Raw genomic sequence first — 18,710 nt, forward strand, 5'->3', positions numbered from 1 at the left:
AAGTTGAGTTCAGTTTATTCTGGGCCCTTAACTGTACTGTCGAAACAGTTACTGTCCTAACTGCTTTAATGAGGTCTGGCTTTATCTTTGATAACAACCAGATGTCTGCTTCTCTCTGCTTGCCTCCAACTCTGGTGAACAGATGGTACCTCTCTAGTTTCTAGCAATGACAAGTGTTTTCCATATCTCATTCACTTGGGCATTTCTGTGGAAATTGGGAAAGAGGAAACATTAAGCATGTAACAGAATATTTCATTTCCTGAATTCCCCATAAGCTGTTACTTGCAATATAAGTGTATAGAATGGTGAAGGAGGCAGTGTAGCATAACAGGAAAGATCATGACTTTTGCAGTAAGAGTAAAGTTTGGTTTGATTCCTTGCATCAATATTTTTATTAGCTTCTTGAAACTAAACAAGGGACTAAAATTTCTATGTCTCAGTTTTGTCATAAACTTTCTATGTCTCGGTTTTGTCATAAAATTTCTATGTCTCAGTTTTGAAAAGAAGACTAAACAACAAGGTCTTACTGTATAGCTCAGGGAAGTATATTCAATATCTTGTAATAAACCTTAATGGAAAATATTATGAAAAATAATATATATTATATGCATATCTTATATATATATAAAACTGAGTCACATTGTTGTAAATGATAAACTAACACAGCATTGTAAATCAACTATGGTTTTAAAAAAAGAAAATAGGACTAATTTATAGGTGCCTACCTCCTAGACTTACTGGAAAACTAAGATTGTATAAGAACACGTGTGCAATGGATAGTATTAAGCTCATTATTGAATAAGTAATTGTCTACTTTGTATCATTAACCTCTGACAAGCGCGGAAGAGATTTGCTTCCTCTCTCTGTTGTTACAACAATGTACCTCCTTATGGCATCCTCCATATACCTCTCTGTGGTATCCTCCTTACACCCATCTGTGGGTTTGGTCTATTACTCAGTGAGCTTCTTCACAGGTATCATTGATCCTTTTACCCCCAGCTACTGTCAGTTCAAAATATGGGCATTTGATAAATGTTTATTGATAGAGCCAGTACATGAATGAATGAATGAATGAATGGTTATAATACAGTATTGGTGAACTCAAGGAACTAAAATTGTTTTAGGTTTACATAGGCCAAATCCTTTAATGATGTCCAATTCAGATGTGAGAATAGTGAAAGCAGCATAAAACATTAATTGGTTTATTTTTCTTATGTTTGGTGTGAAACAAAGATCTATCTATTGTGCTAACTTATAATTTTTTAAATAATTAAAAATTTATTTAATTTAATTTATTTTTAGCTACACTGGTCTTCATGGCTGTGCAGGCTCTTCTCTAGTTGCAGAGAGCAGAGACTTCTCTCTAGTTGCTGTGTGCAGTCTTCTCATTGCAGTGGCTTCTGTTGTTGCAGAGCATGGGCTCTAGAGCACAGGTTCAACAGTTACAATAGGTGGGCTTGGTTGCTCCTCAGCATGTGGAATCTTCCTGGATCAAGGATCGAACCCGTGTCTCCTGCATTGGCAGGTGGATTCTTTACCACTGAGCCACTAGGGAAGTCCTACCTTATAATCTTCTGAAGAGTCATCAGTCTCTGAAACAGGATCTAAAGAGGTACCAATGGGAAATTACCACAGTATAGTTTTTCATTTCCTGCTTTTGGGTATCTGGTTGGACTACTTTAGCTCAACTTGTTTAAGCCTAGTAAATGCGTCTCCCACATGACTTGACTCACAGATCCTCTTTTGTCCACAGGCAGTTGTCTCAGGAGAGAGAAGAAAGCTCTCAGATGCTGTGTTAATTCAGGAACTCAGTAGAACAATGGAATACCAGTCTTCGGTAGAAAACTTGGATGAAGATGGATATACTCAATTAGACTTCAGCTCTCGCAACATCACCAGGAGATCTGTAGTCTCAGAGAAAGGTATATCTTTTTCTTTCTGACTTCAACATTCACACTCTTATAACTAAAACTGGAAGTGGAAGAAATTGGACAGACTTCTGGTTTTCCAGGCTTTTATTAACATATTTTAAAAGGTTTTCAGAAGTCACTGAAGATAATTCACATGGGCACTAAGACTGTTCTCTGGGCAACAATTCAATGGCTAATCACTAGCACAGTTGATCCTTGGATAACACAGGTTTGAACTCACAGATCCACTTATACATGAATGTTTTTCAAAAGTAAATGGCACACTACTAGATGATCTGTAGTTGGTTGAATCCATGAATGCCCAACTGTGGATATGGAGAAACTGCAGATATAGAGGGCCAGCTACAAGGTATAGGGGGTTTTTGATTGTGGGGAGGGTCAGTGCCCCTAACCCCTGTGCTGTTCAAGGATCAACTGCATTGAAGTTAATCATTATGATGATAGAAGATACTCACACTTTCTCTATTCTAGAGAGACAGACGCTTCAAAAGTAAGGAGTCGGTGATGAATGTGATGAAATGCAAAGATGAACGAATTTCAATAGGAGTGACTTGTTTGATAGAAAAGAGTAAATTGTAGAATGAAGATTAAGGAAACTTAAAGAAGTGCATATGAACAACATCAGGATATTGGAGTTAGAAAAGAAAAGAAAGAAGACAGGAAAAACAACTTAGGATTTTGTGGAAAAGGCCAAAGGGAAGTCAGAAGTCAGGGTTTAGATAATAAAAACCTACTGTACAGCACAGGGAACTCTGTTCAATGTTATGTGGAAGCCTGGACTGGAGGGAGTTCAAGGGAGAATGGATACCTGTGTACCTATCGCTGAGTCTCTTTGCTGTCCACCTGAAATATCGCAACATTGTTAATCAACTATACCTCAATATACTTCATTTTTTTGTGCTTAGTTGCTCAGTGCTATCCGATTCTTTGCAACCCCATGGACTGTAGCCCACCAAGCTCCTCTGTCCATGGGATTTCCCAGATAAGAATACTCCCCACCCAGAGATTGAACCCATGTCTCCCATAACTCCTGCATTGCAGGCAGATTCTGTACCACTGAGCCACCAGGGAAGCCATACTCCAATACAAAATAAAAAGTTTAATTAAAAATAAAAGAAGTCATATGGTTTAGAATCCCAAATATGATTTTTCTTATGTGTATCATGAGATTGATTTGGAAAAATTTTTTTTAAACAAAAGGTTCTTTGTATAACAGTGAAGAAATACATACGAGTTAGATAAAAGATTCCATTATCAGGATATGAATCTTAGACATTATGTAAAAAAAGTGAAATCTGGAGAAGGGCATTAAAAGACTTCTCTCTTCACTGAGTGAGCAATTTAATCTCCTCTGTGAGTCTTCTATTTGACAGTTCTCTGAAATGCTCTTATTGCTTATTCTCAGTCTTGATGTGGTGATATTAATATAAAGTGAGTTTCCTGCTATCAAGAAAGAGATTATTTACAGGTTTTGACATCAGCATTTGCTCTCTTCTGCTTTCTGGTCATTCCCATTGCGCAATTATTTTCCTCTTGTTACAAAGTTTTGTTTTCTTGGGCAACCTGTTGGGGAAGAATGGAAAAACATGGTGAAGCAAGAGATAGGAAGGCATATGTGTGTTTAGAGGTGTGTGTGGACAAACTGTGAGTTGCCTGTAATGTGCTAGTAGTCTCTAAACTAGGTGCTTTTACTTGTGTTAATTCTCACAGTCATTCTTTGATATATCATTACCCTAATTTTTCACAAAGAGAAATGGAAAAATGGAGGAAGTAATTTGCCCAATGACAGGCAAGAAATAAGTGAAAGAGGAAGATTACCCTTCCTAACCAGTGTTATTTCTGCCACATTAAGCTGTCTCTTCTAAGAATGGATGGGAACCCTGGCAGTGTCAAGACCTATAGATATCAATGTGGAGCTGAAATTAGGAGTGCATAGCTCCCAAGGCACTGTGCTCCAATCACAGTTGCTGACCCTGAAGAGGTACACTAAAGAGGGAGAAAAATTCAGACTAACCCTAGATGAGTAGGTTATCTAGGTTTCAGATTTTGACGAACTGTAGAACTGAAGTGCTCAGTGATTTATCATCCTGTTTCTTGATTCAGTTTCTGCTCCCTTTGGCTTTGTAGGACTTTGTGCTGCATCCTCTCATTGGCGTCTGATTGCTGTGACTCTGGGCATTTTATGCTCGGTGATGCTGGTGATAATTGTGGTCCTGAGTACCTCGGGTAAATATTGGTGGGGAAGATGAACAGCAACAGACGTTTAATAAGCATTTATGATGTTTCAGGCACGCTTTTAAGGAAAGATTTTTTTTTGATGGGGACCACTTTTAAAGTCTTTATTCAATGTGTTACAATGTTACTTCTGTTTCATGTTTTGGTTTTTTGGCCCTAAGGCATGGGGGATCTTAGTTCCCACACCAGGGATAGAACTCATACCTCCTACATTGTAAAGTGAAGTCTTAACACTAGTGTACCAGAGAAGTCCCCCAGACACTCTTTTAAGAGCATAACATAATCTAAGTGGATCTGAATATCGGCCCTTTGAACTGATGCTATTAGTTCTAACTTTATTTCTAGGATCATAAACTAGTTAACATTAGGACCATGATTAGAAATGCAAGTGATCTGTCTTGATAAGTCATACTCTTATCTGCAAGATCTCCTTAAATAGCTGGTTTCAAAGCTGTGAAATTCCTAGGATAAATTAATGAAAGGAAACCAGTGGAGGTGAAGGAAGTGCAACTGGTGCTTATCTCCCTAAGAGATAAATTCCCTAAAGAATTTAAGCTATTTTTCACATCTCATGATTTAAGGAAGTTGTTTTATACCTGATCTTTAAACTCCTTTGGATAATATCAGGAAATACTCAAAGCACTTATGAAATTCTAAGTAGTTATTTTGTAATAGATGGATACATTTCCTTAGATTTTATCATTCATGCATTCCATTTTGGATAACGTATTATTGTGCCTTTGAAGAGGGTATATGAAAGTATGAAAGATTTCTTAACTAGTCATGTGTTTATTGAATACATTCTATGTTATAGGCACCTGGCAGATTCTCAAGGAACTCTCATTTTTAAAATAATATAATAAAGACGATTTATTACTATTTCAAATCTGTCGTGGTACCAAAGGACTATATTCCATTTGCCTCTTACTTTCCCCTCATCCTCCTATCTACTTCATTTTTCTCTTTTGTATTACATTTTTTTCATGGAAGTTATTTCTTTTCTCCATCTATTCAAGTTATCACCTATCTATCTACCATCTATCTCTACCTCTCCATCAGCAATGTATTATCTATTTATCACTAATCAAGAATGCATCCCTTTATATTCCAACAAAAATGTAGGTTTTTGGATTTTAATTCTCAAACATAGTAAAAATGACTTTTTTTTTTTTCTGTCATTACTATTGTTGTTGGTATATGAAGGTATTTGGAGATCCAGTTCAGGGAACAACCTGTTGAAGAGTGACAGCTTTCCATCAAGAAATAAAGACAAGCAGAGTCAACCCACACAGTCATCTTTAGAAGACAGTGTGATACCTACCAAGGCTCTCACGACCACAGGCAAGGGCAGAATTAAGGATTAATAGGATCCTTGATTCAGAAGGGTTAATTTTTGGTACTAAGGCTTGGAGCAGGGGATGAGGAAAGTACTTTTACATGTGGTGATTCTGCATTCAAATAAAGCCCACAGCAATATTATCTCAGTAAAATAAGTCCTCTGTAATATACAAGGGCTTCCCTAGGGGCTCAGATAGTTAAGTATCTGCCTGCAAAGCAGGAGATCCCTATTACAAAGTGATAGCATAAATACCTTATGAACTTAGTTGAATCTCCAACTTAGTTTTTCTCAAATCACTAATTTTTCACACATTTAAGCTTTTAGAGGTTTGTGTAATTTGATTTGAAGGAACATAATATGATCTCACACCATAGGGAATAGATATTTAAAGTGGTATAGTTAAAATAGGAAATAGGACACCAGAAAAGGTAAAAAAAAAAAAAAAAGGAATAGAAAAAAGAAAGACGGTAAAGTGTTGCTAAGAATTTAAAGGTTCATGCTGCTGCTAAAGTGAAAAGGGAAAGTGAAGTCGCTCAGTTGTGTCCGACTCAGCGACCCTATGGACTGCAGCCTACCAGGCTCCTCTGTCCATGGGATTTTCCAGGCGAGAGATATGTTTAATATCTATAAACCTAATAAATATGTCTCTGAAAACCAGTTAAGTTTGTTTTTCTTTAATCATACAAATTAATTGATTTAATTGCAATTTTGTATACACTAGACTTTAATTCTTAATTGCACCGTTATTGAGTATGACAATATTTGGACTTCAATTTTCCATCTCTGGACACATACCTCTTCACTGTCTTTATCACATTACTCTGTAATGTGAATGAGTGCTCTGATACTTTTCTTATTTGGCAAACTGCATTCTGAAATAGATGTCACACCCGTAAAATAAGTCAACATGAAATTATTGTATATCTCAATGACTGCTATTGCATTGATTTCTTTTGAGAGTTATGGAGAAAAGGAGTTCTGAGCTGACTGTGAAGGCGTGGAAGACAAGACAAGAAAGAAAGGAGAGTTGATAGTCTAAAACATTGTAGTCACTCAGTTATTTTTTAGCTGTAAGTGAATAAGGGGTTTTAATATGATCCCTTCTGTAAAGTCATATCTGTATAGTTTGAATTGAAAATGAAATACATTCATGGCAATTCATTGATTATTATGTCCTTAATATGAATGGTACCTGTACTGAAGTACCATTCATAGTATGAACCTCGTTGTATTTATCTTTTATTTCCAGGAGTTTTCTCTAGCACTTGTCCCCCTAACTGGATCACACATGAGGATAGCTGTTATCTGTTTAGCACACTATTAGATTCCTGGGATGGAAGTAAAAGACGATGCTTTCAACTGGGCTCTAATCTCCTGAAGATAGACAGCTCAAAAGAGTTGGTAAGTGTAGATTTTGATTATAATATCTGTGGTCTATACTGAGCAGAAAAGTAGAAGTAGGTTCCAGATAACTATTTTCCCTAAGAGAAAGTGATTTTACATATTCTCCATGATTATAGCATATATTGAGTAAAGTATATAACACATGCTTTTCTTTTTAATTAATTAAAATATGAACACATTTTGGATTTCCCTGCTAGCTCAGTTAGCAAAGAATTCACCTGCAAAGCAGGAGACCCAGATTCAATCCCTGGGTCGGGAAGGAAATGACAACCCACTCCAGTACATTTCACTTTAAAATAAATCCTTTAAATACAACTCCAAGTTGACTCGAATAACCAAGCCACACTCATTTTGTGGGTTTGGATTTTAGGTTTTAAATGTGGTACAGTGAAATAGAAGTTTCTTCCCCTTATCACCATAATTATCAAGCTATGATAATATACACTTATAAATAATTTATTCCTTGCAAGATACTGGGAAAGGCAAAGAGGTTTAAAAGTAAATTTCTAGCAATGCTCAAATAATTTTTAAGAAAATAGAAACAACTCAACAGCTGTTAAAAGTTAAATGTCTTGTATTGGCACCAAGTGCCATAGAAATTCAGAGAGAGAAATTTCTGTAGACATAAAAATTGCACAGAAAAAGAGCAACTTACAATGCATCTTGCCTGAAGGATAGAACTCAGATGAGCTATGAAGAGGAGTTAATAGTCAGGGAATATTCTACCTTATAAATTTGAACAACTTACAACTTCTATACTTACTTTTACTGCTCTCAATTTTTGTGTTTCTGTTTTGTTTTCCCCACAGTTGTAGTTGACATAAAAATTAATGGAAGTAGATGTATGGCCAAAAAAAAAAAGGGGGGGGGGCATGGGACTGGAAGTCTGTCTGGCTTCTAGACTTTCCTATAATTGCCACTTTGTTTAGTTATATTTGTCAACAATTTCAAATATGATCATTAACCCCTAAATTACTTATTCATAAAACGTGCAGTAGAACTAAACTGTTTTAAGATAGTCATCTAACTCTGTGAAGCATTTCTTGACAAAGGCTACATAAACTTATATTTTCAATTAAAATTGTGGAGATGATAGTAGCCCGTCATCCATGAACATGGCCTACAGACTCTGTCGTTCTTGGATTTATTCTGATAGATTGAATTCAGGCAGCACAATTTTGACATCAAGGATTTATTATTTATTTATATTAAATTTTATTGGAGCATAGTTGCTTTAGGATGCTGTGTTAGTTTCTGCTATAAAACAAACTGAGTCTCCTTTTTTTTTAGATTTCCTTCCCATTTAGATCACCAAAGAGCACTCAGTAGAGTTCCCTGTGCTATATAGTAGGTTCTCGTGAGTTATCTATTTTATACATAGGAGTGTATGTATGGGACCCCCCTGGTGGCTCAGTGGTAAAGAATCTGCCTGTGATGCCGAAGATGCAGGAGACCTGGGTTCCCTGGGTCAGGAAGATCCCCTGGAGAAGAGTATGGCAACCCACTCCAATATTCTTGCCTGGAGTATCCCATGGACAGAGGAGCTCGGCAAGCTACAGTCTATTGGGTCGCAAAGAGTCGGACACGACTGAGTGACTGAGCAGGAACGCCGGACACGAGTATATATGTGTATATCTCAGTCCCAGTCTCCCAACTCCTCCCACTCTCCTTTCCCCCCCTTAGTATTCTTAAATTTGTTCTCTATGTCTGTGTCTCTATTTCCTCTTTGCACATAAGTTCATCTGTATCACTTTTTCCAGATTCCTCATACAAGCGACATTATATGATATTCGTTTTTCTCTTTCTGACTTACTTCACGGTGTATGACAGTCTCTAAGTCCATCCATGTCTCTGCCAATGGCACTATTTCATTCATCTTTATAGCTGAGTGATATTCCATTGTTTTTATGTACCACGTCTTCTTTATCCATTTCTCTGTTGATGGGAATTTAGGTTGCTACAATGTCCTGGCTATTCCAAATAGTGTTGCAATGAACACTGAGACGCATGTGTCATTTCGAACGACGGCTTTTTCTGGGTATACGTCCAGCATTGGTATTGCTGGGTCATATGGTAGTTCTACTTCTAGTTTTTTGAGACACTTCCATACTGTTCTCCATAGTGGCTGTACTAATTTACATTCCTACCAACAGTGTAGGAGGGTTCCATTCTCTCCACAACCTCTCTAGAATTTATTGTTTGTAGTTTTTTGTTGATGGCCCTTCTGACTGGTGTCACCCCTGACAGGATACCTCATTGTAATTTTGAATTGCATTTCTCTAATAGTTAGTGATGTTGAACATCTTTATACAGATTTGTTGGCCATTTGTATGTCTTCTTTGGAGAAAAGAAAGGTTTTATGCCTATTTTATTTTGTGGTCTGTTGTTTTGATATTGAGTTGCGTGAGCTGTTTGTATATTTTGGAGATCAATCCCTTGTCAGTTGTTTTGTTTGCAAATATTTTCTCCCATTCTAAGGACTGTCTTTTTGTCTTGCTTATGGTTTCCTTTGTGGTGCAGAAGCTTTAAGTTTAATTAGGTCTCATGTGTTATCTCTTTTCATATGTTTTTATTTTCATTACTCTAGAAGGTGGGTCAAAAAAGATCTTGCTGCTATTTATGTCAAACAGTGTTCTGCCTATGCTTTTCTCTAAGACTTTTACAGTGTTCAGCCTTACATTCAGGTTTTTAATCCATTTTGAGTTTATTTTTATGTATAGAGTTAGGGAGTGTTCTAATTTCATTTACCATTGCAACAGAAAGGATAATACCTCAGAATAAACCTACCTATGGAGGCAAAAAACCTGTACTCAGAAAACTATAAGACACTGATGAAAGAAATCAAAGATGACACAAACAGATGGAAAGACACAGCATGTTCTTGAATTGGAAGACTAGTACTGTGAACATAACTCTACTACCCAAAACAATCTACAGATTCAATGAAATTTTCCTATTAAATTACAAATGGCATTTTTCACAAAATTAGAAGATTTTTGCAATTTGTATGGAAACACAAAAGACCCCAAAATAGCCAAAGCAATCTTGAGAAAGAAAAACAGAGCAGGAGGAATCAGGCTCCCTGACTTCGGACTATATAGTCATCAAGAGAGTATGGTGCTGGCACCAAAGCAGAAATATAGATCAATGGAACAGGATGGACCTATGGTCCCCTAATTTATGACAAAAGAGCCAGGAATATACAATGCAGAAGAGACAATCTTTTCAATAAGTTGTTCTGGGAAAGCTGGACGGCTATACGTAAAAGAAGGATCTATTCTTTGTTGGAAAATTAAATGATAAGGACTCGGAAAAAATGAGATATGCTTTTTGAGAGAAGGGGACGACAGAAGATGAGATGGTTGGATGGCATCACCGACTCAATGGACATGGGTTTGGGTGGACTCCGGGAGTTGATGATGGACAGGGAGGCCTGCCATGCTGCGGTTCATAGGGTCGCAAAGAGTCGGACATGACTGAGCGACTGAACTGAACTGATCTGAAGTGGCATTCAAGAATTAGCACGTTTATCTAGGTTGATGCCAGTATATGCATGCATCTTCCATCGAGGTGATTCAATCTTTGTCTCTCAAAATCTCCTAACAGTCTTTCTCTGTATCTTCTGTGTCTCTATCATCTCTGTCCTTCACTGTCTCTTTCTCTTTCCTTGACTTATATTTATGTTTCCTTACAGGAGTTTATATCAAGGCAAGTGTCTTCCCAACCTGATCATTCATTTTGGATAGGGCTTTCTCGCCGTCGGCCAGAAGAACCATGGCTCTGGGAGGATGGCTCCACCTTGTTGTCTAACCTGTAAGTATCCAGAGAGACAAAGCTTCATACCTTCTCTCAGAGAGCTAAGAGCATGTCACACAGTTAAGGATCCAATCTGTTGGCCATAATAAGGAAGAGAGAGCAAAACAAACATAGTGATGGGAAGAGACACCGAGCCAGGAAAAAAAAGCAAAACAAGAGGATAGAGGAGGACTTTACTTACAGGTCAAAAAGTGCTGAGTGGTCACTTCAAAATATTAACACAAGTGGTCCCTCAGCTTTCTTACCAGGAGGGCATGTGTTTGAAGCTTCCCAGGAAGGAGCATTTACTCAGTGTAAAACTGTGGTTAAGAGCAGGGCTTTGAAGTCAGTTTTCAGCTTAAGTCTGGTCCACTCACTGTGTGGAACTGGATAAATTGCTTAATCTTGTCTGTGCCCCTCTTTCCCAATCTGTAAAGGAGAATAAAAATAATTCCTACCTCTAAAGATTTTGAGGTAAAAGTAAAATCACTTGGCACAGTGTCTGGCACATGCTTTTATCATGGGTTCAGATAGAGATTGTGTGAGTAGCAGCTTGTGGTTCAACATCCTGGGGATATAATTCTTTCCTCCCACTTTCCACCTTCCATCTTCCCTGGTGGCTCAGGTGGTAAAGAATCTACCCGCAGTGCAGGAGACCCGGTTTGATCCCTGGGTGGGGAAGCTCCCCTGCAGAAGGCAATGGCAACCCATTCCGGTATTCTTGCTTGGGAAATTCCATGGACAGAGGATCCTAGTGGGCTACAGTCCGTCGTGTGGCAGTCAGACGCGACTGAGTGACTAACCCTGGCGACAACCCTCCACCTGGTGGCAAGATTGAGAAATGCACATTTCATTTGTTAACTCTTCTCTGTTTGGCAGTTTTATTTTTCATTTACTCCTGCACCAAAATAGTCCTTTGTTTTCCAGCTTCCGCAGGGTTTTCTGCTAGGTTCTCATTTCAGATGCATTTATTTCACAGTATTAAATTAAATAAATGGCAACCAACAATTGATGGCATCTCGGAGTCAATAAAATAATAGCCCTAGAAAACAATAGAGATTTATGCAGTTTATTAGATTTTCCCCACAGATTCATGGTTTTCATTGATTCTTATTCCTCTCTGCCTGTCCTACCTTCAATTTTGAATCATTTTCTTAAATCTGAAGAATACATTTTGGTATTTCCTTTGCAGCTGAAGTTTTACGGTTGAATTCTCTGTGCTTGTCTAAAACTCTTTATTTCAACTTTTCTAAAAAGTATTTTGAGTATAAAATTAGAAATGTGTAGCTTTTTTCTCTTAGGTATTCAAAGATATTATTATAATATATTCTATTTTTATTGTTGTTTTTGAAAGGTCAATTATTTGAAAGCAATATGTTTTAAATCTCATGTCTTTTTTCAGCTTTGAAGTTTTCATCCATACTTGCTTCAAATTTTGCTCTTTCCTGACTTTCTACCCTTCTTCTAGAATTCCAATTAAATGTATTATAGACCCATTCACAATATCCTATATGTCTCATTTACTTTTTCCTATAGTTTTGTCTTTTTTCTTTAACCTATTTACCTCTCACACATCCTTCAGTTTCGTTATTTTTCCTTTTCTTCAGTGAAACTGCTGTTAAAAGCCTCAATTAAGCTTTTAACTTTGTTTAATGAATTTTTCAGTTTTATAATTTCTCAGATCTATCCAGTTGCAATTTCTAATTCTTAGCTTTTCCAAAACATTCTCAATATTGTCTTTTAACTCCTAGAACACACTGTATAGTTGTTTTAATATTTGTGTTTGATTACCTAGTGTTTTATACTGTGTATCTGTTTCTCTTATCTTTTTCTTCTAATTAAAAACATTAATTTATTTGATTGGGTGGGGTCTTCGTTGTGACATGCGGGTTCTTTTTAGTTACAGTATGCATGTGAACACTTAGTTGTAGCATATGGGGTCTAGTTTCTCAAACAGGAATCGAACCTGGGCTCCTTGTATTGAGAGTGTGGAGGCTTAGCCACTGGACCACTGGGGAAGTCGCATTTTTTGTCTAATTTTTATTCGTTTATTTATTTGTTTTCATCCATGCTTGAATTGTTTTTGTTGTTGTTGTTAATGCGCTTAACATATCTTAAACTTTTGTAGAATTAATTTGAATTTTACAGAGTAGCTTTTCATTTGCTTCTGGCAAGCACTATGGGTGTGAAGAATACAAACTGCTGAGTATGATTGATCACACTTTGATTTTATACCACTGAACTATCTCACTTTGGCCAAGCACATTGAATTTATTAATGAACGATCTTGACAAAATATATCTTACTTTTCTATAGTACTTGTTTGTGTTGAGTTTTCGTTTGCTATTTTAAAAACTGACTAGTGGACTCCCTAAAGTCATAAGAGTAGGTCCAAATTAACATTTTGATATGTAACTACTCATCAATGACAGTCATTTTAATCTGGCGCTGTACATTCTCCAAAATCTCTTAGATGTCAAAAAGGTATTTTGGAGAAGAACACTGGCCAGAATGCTCCCTGAGGCTAGATCAAAGTTGTTTCATGACCTTGGTCTAATTATTTCAAAAGAAAAATTCTCTCAATCCTCCATCCTCAGGACCAAGAAGAGATAGATGTACAGGATGAAGAGGACCAGACCTTAGCTTTTACACTGAGGCTCAGTGACGCCCTTTGAGCTTGACTGAATAATGGACACTCCTCCTTTAGGAGACTAAGGGCGAATAGAGCAGAGCCACGCTCCTGTTTACTCATGGTAATTCTCATAAGCGAAGTTGCTCGGTCGTGTAGGACTGTTTGCAATCCCATGAACTGGAGCCTACCAGGTTCCTCCGTCCATGGCATTTTCCAGGCAAGGGTACTGAAGTGGGTTGACATTTCCTTCTCCAGGGGATCTTCCCAACCCAGGGATCAAACTCAGGTCTCCTGTATTGTAGGCAGACACTTTACCCTCTCAGCCACCAGGGAAGGCCAATTCTCACTGTCTATCATTATATTGCAATACAATACAACCTTTAGGATGCATTAAAAAATATAGGGCTGTTTGGGACTTCTCTGGTGGTCCAGTGGCTAAGACTCTACATTTCCAGTGCAGGAGGCCTGGGTTCGATTCCTGGTCAGAGAACCAGAGATGTCTCAACTAAGACTTCGCATGTTGCAACCAAAGATCCTGTGTGCCACAGCTAAGACTCAGAGAAGCCAAATAAATAAGATAATAAATATTTTAAAAATATAGAGAGTTGTTTGAATTGCTTTTCAATAGTCTTGATATCTGTGATTCTTCACTTAGTTCTCAGTCCCCATTAGCAAGAACTTCTATTTGGTCTACTCACTAAATATACCCAATAATAATTTTACTAAACTGCCACTTTATTTAATAAGTATATCTCTAGGTAAAAGGTTGAAAGATAAGTAAAGAATTATTATGTATTATAATTTAATATTATAAAGTATTAAATGGTTTTCCTTTTTTGTCAGAGTTGTATTTAATTTTACTTTCAACTAGTAGTATTTCTTAAAAATTTTTTGAGTTCTTTTTATTCCTTAATAGTGAAGGTTGTTATGCTACCATTTGGAAAATCTGAATTTAAATTCAAGGTTTTTTTTCAATAATATACACTTCGGATTATTTCGCCAATATCCTCACCAACTATGCCAGTATTGTGGAGACAGTAGATATTAATAGTATTCCCTATGCTTGTTCTAATTATCATATTGCATTTTATTTTAACAGGTTTCAAATCAGAAGTACAGTTACCGAAAAAGACTCATCTCACAACTGTGTATGGATCCATGTGTCAGACATTTACGATCAACTTTGTAGTGTACACTCATACAGTATTTGTGAGAAGAAGTTGTCAATATAATGGTGGAGGAGCAGAGAGAAGTATGTAAGATACTAAGGAGGGTATAAATCCAAACAGAAAAGAGACATATTTGAGGTCAAAATAATTGCTGAAAAAAATATCAAGAGAGCTCAGCCAACTTCAATCTTAGCTGAGAAACAGGATGGAAGGCTGTGATTTCCATACTCCCCAAGTCTATTGGGTAATGAGTATTGTGTTCTAATTATTAGAGTCCTAGAAATGGAGTCAGAGCACCTGACCTTGAATTTTCATTCTATCAGTGGTAGAATTTTCATTCTCCCATTCTATTTACCTGGGATTAGCTGTGAATTCTTGGTGTTTCAGGAGATCTTAGTTTTTGACTATACCAGAGTTGTATTTTGTCCTAAAAAGTGCCACTGGAGTTCATGTGGTGTGTTTCCACTACTTATTCTTCCACTTTTAGCAGTATATCAGACACAGATGGAAATATATTTTGAATAGCTAAATGAAAAAAAGAAAAAAAACTTCAGTAAAATCAGAACCATTTTGTTATTTTATTCATCAATATGGTCATGATTATGATCAAAAAGCATCATAAAAACCATCAGTTGCATCTTTTTTTCCTTAATTAAATAACCGAGAGAATATGTCTGCCATATGTCTAAGAGAATTTCATATAATGTGAAATTGTAGGGAATCTGCTTTGGTAAGAAAGATTTCTCTTTTTAAATACTATCAATCAAAAAAAGATCTGATTAATAAATATAAAAAAGTAACCTGTCCTATTGGCTAAGGTATTAACATTTTGTAATGCAAAACATGTTTTATTATTTTTATGATGACTGTTTTGCAGTTTTCAGGAATTCCTCAGAAATTACTGTAAAAGGTATTATTGGAACATAAATAAGTTTCCTCGTATGATGATTTGTCTCTTTCTCATTTTCTTTTAAACTTTCCCATTGGTGTTATTTATATTTCCAGTGGGGATTTCCATAATTACTAGAGAGATATTCACAGCCTTCTAGTGTTTATTCATACGTGAACATAAACTGTGTCAAGTTCACTGAATTTTTCACTTTAAAATCATTACTGTTATGCAATTTTACTCTAATAAAAATGCTAATTAAAGAATCTTTGGCATTTAAATTATGTGCCATGTGTAATTAACACTATTATTGTTTGCCTTCTCCCCAAAAATGACGATGAATTTAACACTGGGGAGGAAGTAGTATAGTAGGTAGTTTTGTGCTGAAGAATAACTTTTAGATTTTAAATATTTAAAAATCTAAGAGAAGGAGAAAAAATTTTCATGAAGTGACTATACTTTCCTAATATACTAACTGGGGTTGTCACTATCTGGAAAGAAATGTGGAAATGAAAAGGTTATTAAAGCTGAGTTAAATTAAGGCATAAAGTGGGATTTTGAAAAGATGCCATGTATTTTAATTTTGTTTTTGGTTTAATTTTTTTCTCCTGCATCCTTAAAATGGAATGCATGAGTTGAAGTAATCACGATAATCAAAGAAAATAGTTCTGGATGCTGAATGTTCAGCTGTACTTATCTAGAACAGACGGGCTAGGCAACAATAACCTATAAGTGAAAACTAAAAGCATGATTTTAACAAGAAGTGATGATGTAAATTCAGAGTGCTCTAGACTATCCAAAATATACCATACATTCCTTGTTATTATTACAGCCAATGTGGAATCGTGCGTGAGAATGAACAGAAAACATCCACGCTTTTCCAAGTGACAGAAAAGTGAAAAGAGCAGCTAGTAGACCTTATGTCTAAAGGGTAATTCAAGACGAGGAATGATCATGCTACAGAAAACACTTAACCTCCTCAAGGATCACCATCTCCTCTTGCCTGAGTTACTGCAATAATTTTCAAAGTAGTCTTCTAGCACCTACATAGCAGTTGTTGTTCAGTTGCTAAGTCATGTCTGACTCTTCGCAATCCCATGGACTGCAGCAAGCCTGGCCTCCCTATCCTTCACCATCTCCCAGAATTTGCTCAAACTCGTGTCCATTGAATCAGTGATGCCATCCAATCATCCTCTTCTTCTGCCTACAATCTTTCCGAGCATCAGGGTGTTTTCTAATGAGTGGGCTCTTCGCATCAGGTGGCCAAAGTATTGGAGTTTCAGTTTAAAAAGGTCATGCCAGCCCTCTACTGAAACTCTCCTTGACTTCCCACATATCTGAGTTAAAAAAAAAAAAAATCTAACCAAAAAACTAAAGACCTTTAGAATTGTATATTTACCAAGACAATTGCTGGCCAGTATAGCATGATTGAAATGAGTGTGTTAGTCTCCAGTCATATCTGACTCTTTGCAACCCCATGGACTGTAGTCTGCCGGACTCCTCTGTCCATAGAATTCTCCAGGTAAGAATAATCTGATGTTCGTTGCTATTAAATCTTTATTGAGCTTAGGTGGCCATGTCTTCTTATGTCTTTTGTCTTATATATAGATTTTATTTTTACCCAGAGACTGAATATTTAATGCATCAAAAATATTAAATAAAAGTAACTGAGTATTACTCTAAAAAAAATTTACTCCTTCAAGCTGAGGGTCTCTTTTCCTCATCACTCATTTGATTTATGACAATGGCTTCCTTACAGTTTCTCAGTCACAGGCCGCATGCTTGCCGCTCAGGGCCTTTGAGATTCCTGGTCCCTTTACCTGAACTATTGTTACCCTAGATTTCTGCAGACTCTTTCAAGTCTGTGTGCAAGTAGCACACCTTAATGAGGCTGACTCTGACTACCTTATTGAAAATTTCCACCTCCTTTCCGGTTCATTCTATTTCCTTTTTAACATTTATTTATTTTGGCTCTGCTGGGTCTTAGTCGCGGCTCTTGGGTCTTCACTGAGGCACGTGAGAAACTGACCAGGAATGGGACCCAGATCCCCTGCATTGGGAGCATGGAGTTTCAGTCAATGGAACACCAGGGAAGTCCCTGTATGTTCTTAATCTTCCTCACTTTCTGTATTTTTCCATAACTCTAATCATAGTGTAATATATTCTATAGTTTACTTACTTACTATCTTTCTTGTATAGCATCTGACTTCCTCTGTATAATGTAGGCTCTAAAAGTACAGAGAGTTTTGTTTTCCACTGATGTGCCTCAGAATCTGAGAACAGAACCTACAATGAAGTAAGAATCTTTGTCATGGTTGAAAAAAATTAAGTATTTAAGGACAAGTAGTAAAAATGTTAACGTAGGTTCTTTGGTAAAAATTATTAAGGATCTCTATGAATAACTAATTCGTGTTAGTCGCTCAGTCATGTCCAACTCTTTGCAACCTGTGGACTGTAGCCCACCAGGCTCCTCTGTCAATGGAATTCTCCAGGCAAGATTACTGAAGTGGATTGCCATTCCCTTCTCCAGGGTGATCTTCTTGACCCAGGAATTGAACCTGGGTCTCTTGCATTGCAGGCAGATTCTTTACTGTCTGAGTCACCAGTAAAGCTCTTGAATAACTGAAGTTTGAGAAATAATTCTAATGACTATTTCATTAGAATCATAATTATCAGCATCTCCTAAATTGTAACATCTCAGCTGTGACTATTTCTGATATTCTGTCTTCTTGCTTCATTTTCATATGTAGCTTCATTTATCTCTCCCTTCCATTTTTTTTTTACTGTTTTTTCTCTTGTAACATTTTCTAATATTTATATCAGTCCAAAGCAAATGGCCAAATACTTTTTGATTTTCTACTTCTTACAGGGCATTATGAAAGGGAAAGGTCTCTTTAGATTTGTTTAATTTAAAATAACTTGATGAACAATACACAGCTGGAGACACATAATGAATTCACAAGACATGTTTCCTGGCTTCCCCAGCCCAATTGTCTTCCACTCTCTTCTGCATTTAGTATGTTTGATTTAACCAAGTTATTTCCCCCAAATACAGAAAAGCATTGGTAGAGTAATGTAATTCTACTGTACTTATTTGGGAAAACAATTTGGATATTATTTAAAGCAGTCTTCTTGTTTCTTTCTCAGCTTAATAAATTTAAGCAAAAAAAACGGTTACCTGGCTTTCTAAAGTCATAGGTAGTAATAGTCCTAAAATTTCTGACTTCCAGTAAAATATGTGAATGTTCATGACCATCGGGTACTAAATGTGTAATTATATAATAAAATGTTTAATTGAGCCTATATATTGTATATA

At 36.6% G+C, this 18,710-nt stretch overlaps 1 protein-coding gene across 9 annotated transcripts; it reads left to right on the forward strand.

Moving 5' to 3' along the window:
• The first annotated feature begins 1,745 nt into the window (after positions 1-1,745).
• On the forward strand, positions 1,746-16,960 carry LOC145545296 (C-type lectin domain family 7 member A). Of its 9 annotated transcripts, XM_081589403.1 has the most exons (7): positions 1,746-1,922; positions 4,059-4,157; positions 5,370-5,507; positions 6,755-6,906; positions 10,604-10,722; positions 14,436-14,588; positions 16,227-16,752. In XM_081589403.1, exons 1-6 carry the CDS (start codon positions 1,820-1,822, stop codon positions 14,566-14,568), a joined length of 744 nt encoding a protein of 247 aa, XP_081445529.1. In that variant the 5' UTR covers positions 1,746-1,819; the 3' UTR covers positions 14,569-14,588; positions 16,227-16,752. The 9 variants fall into 9 exon arrangements, with proteins under 9 accessions (XP_081445529.1, XP_081445532.1, XP_081445527.1 ...); XM_081589406.1 differs by lacking the exon at positions 5,370-5,507 and having other exon boundaries at positions 16,227-16,960; XM_081589401.1 differs by lacking the exon at positions 16,227-16,752 and having other exon boundaries at positions 14,436-15,669.
• Positions 16,961-18,710: the final 1,750 nt, after the last annotated feature.

The sequence above is a fragment of the Giraffa tippelskirchi genome, chromosome 4, assembly GCF_054371585.1.
Source record: "Giraffa tippelskirchi isolate mGirTip1 chromosome 4, T2T-mGirTip1v1.2.pri, whole genome shotgun sequence".
In the NCBI taxonomy this organism is placed as follows: Eukaryota; Metazoa; Chordata; class Mammalia; order Artiodactyla; family Giraffidae; genus Giraffa; species Giraffa tippelskirchi.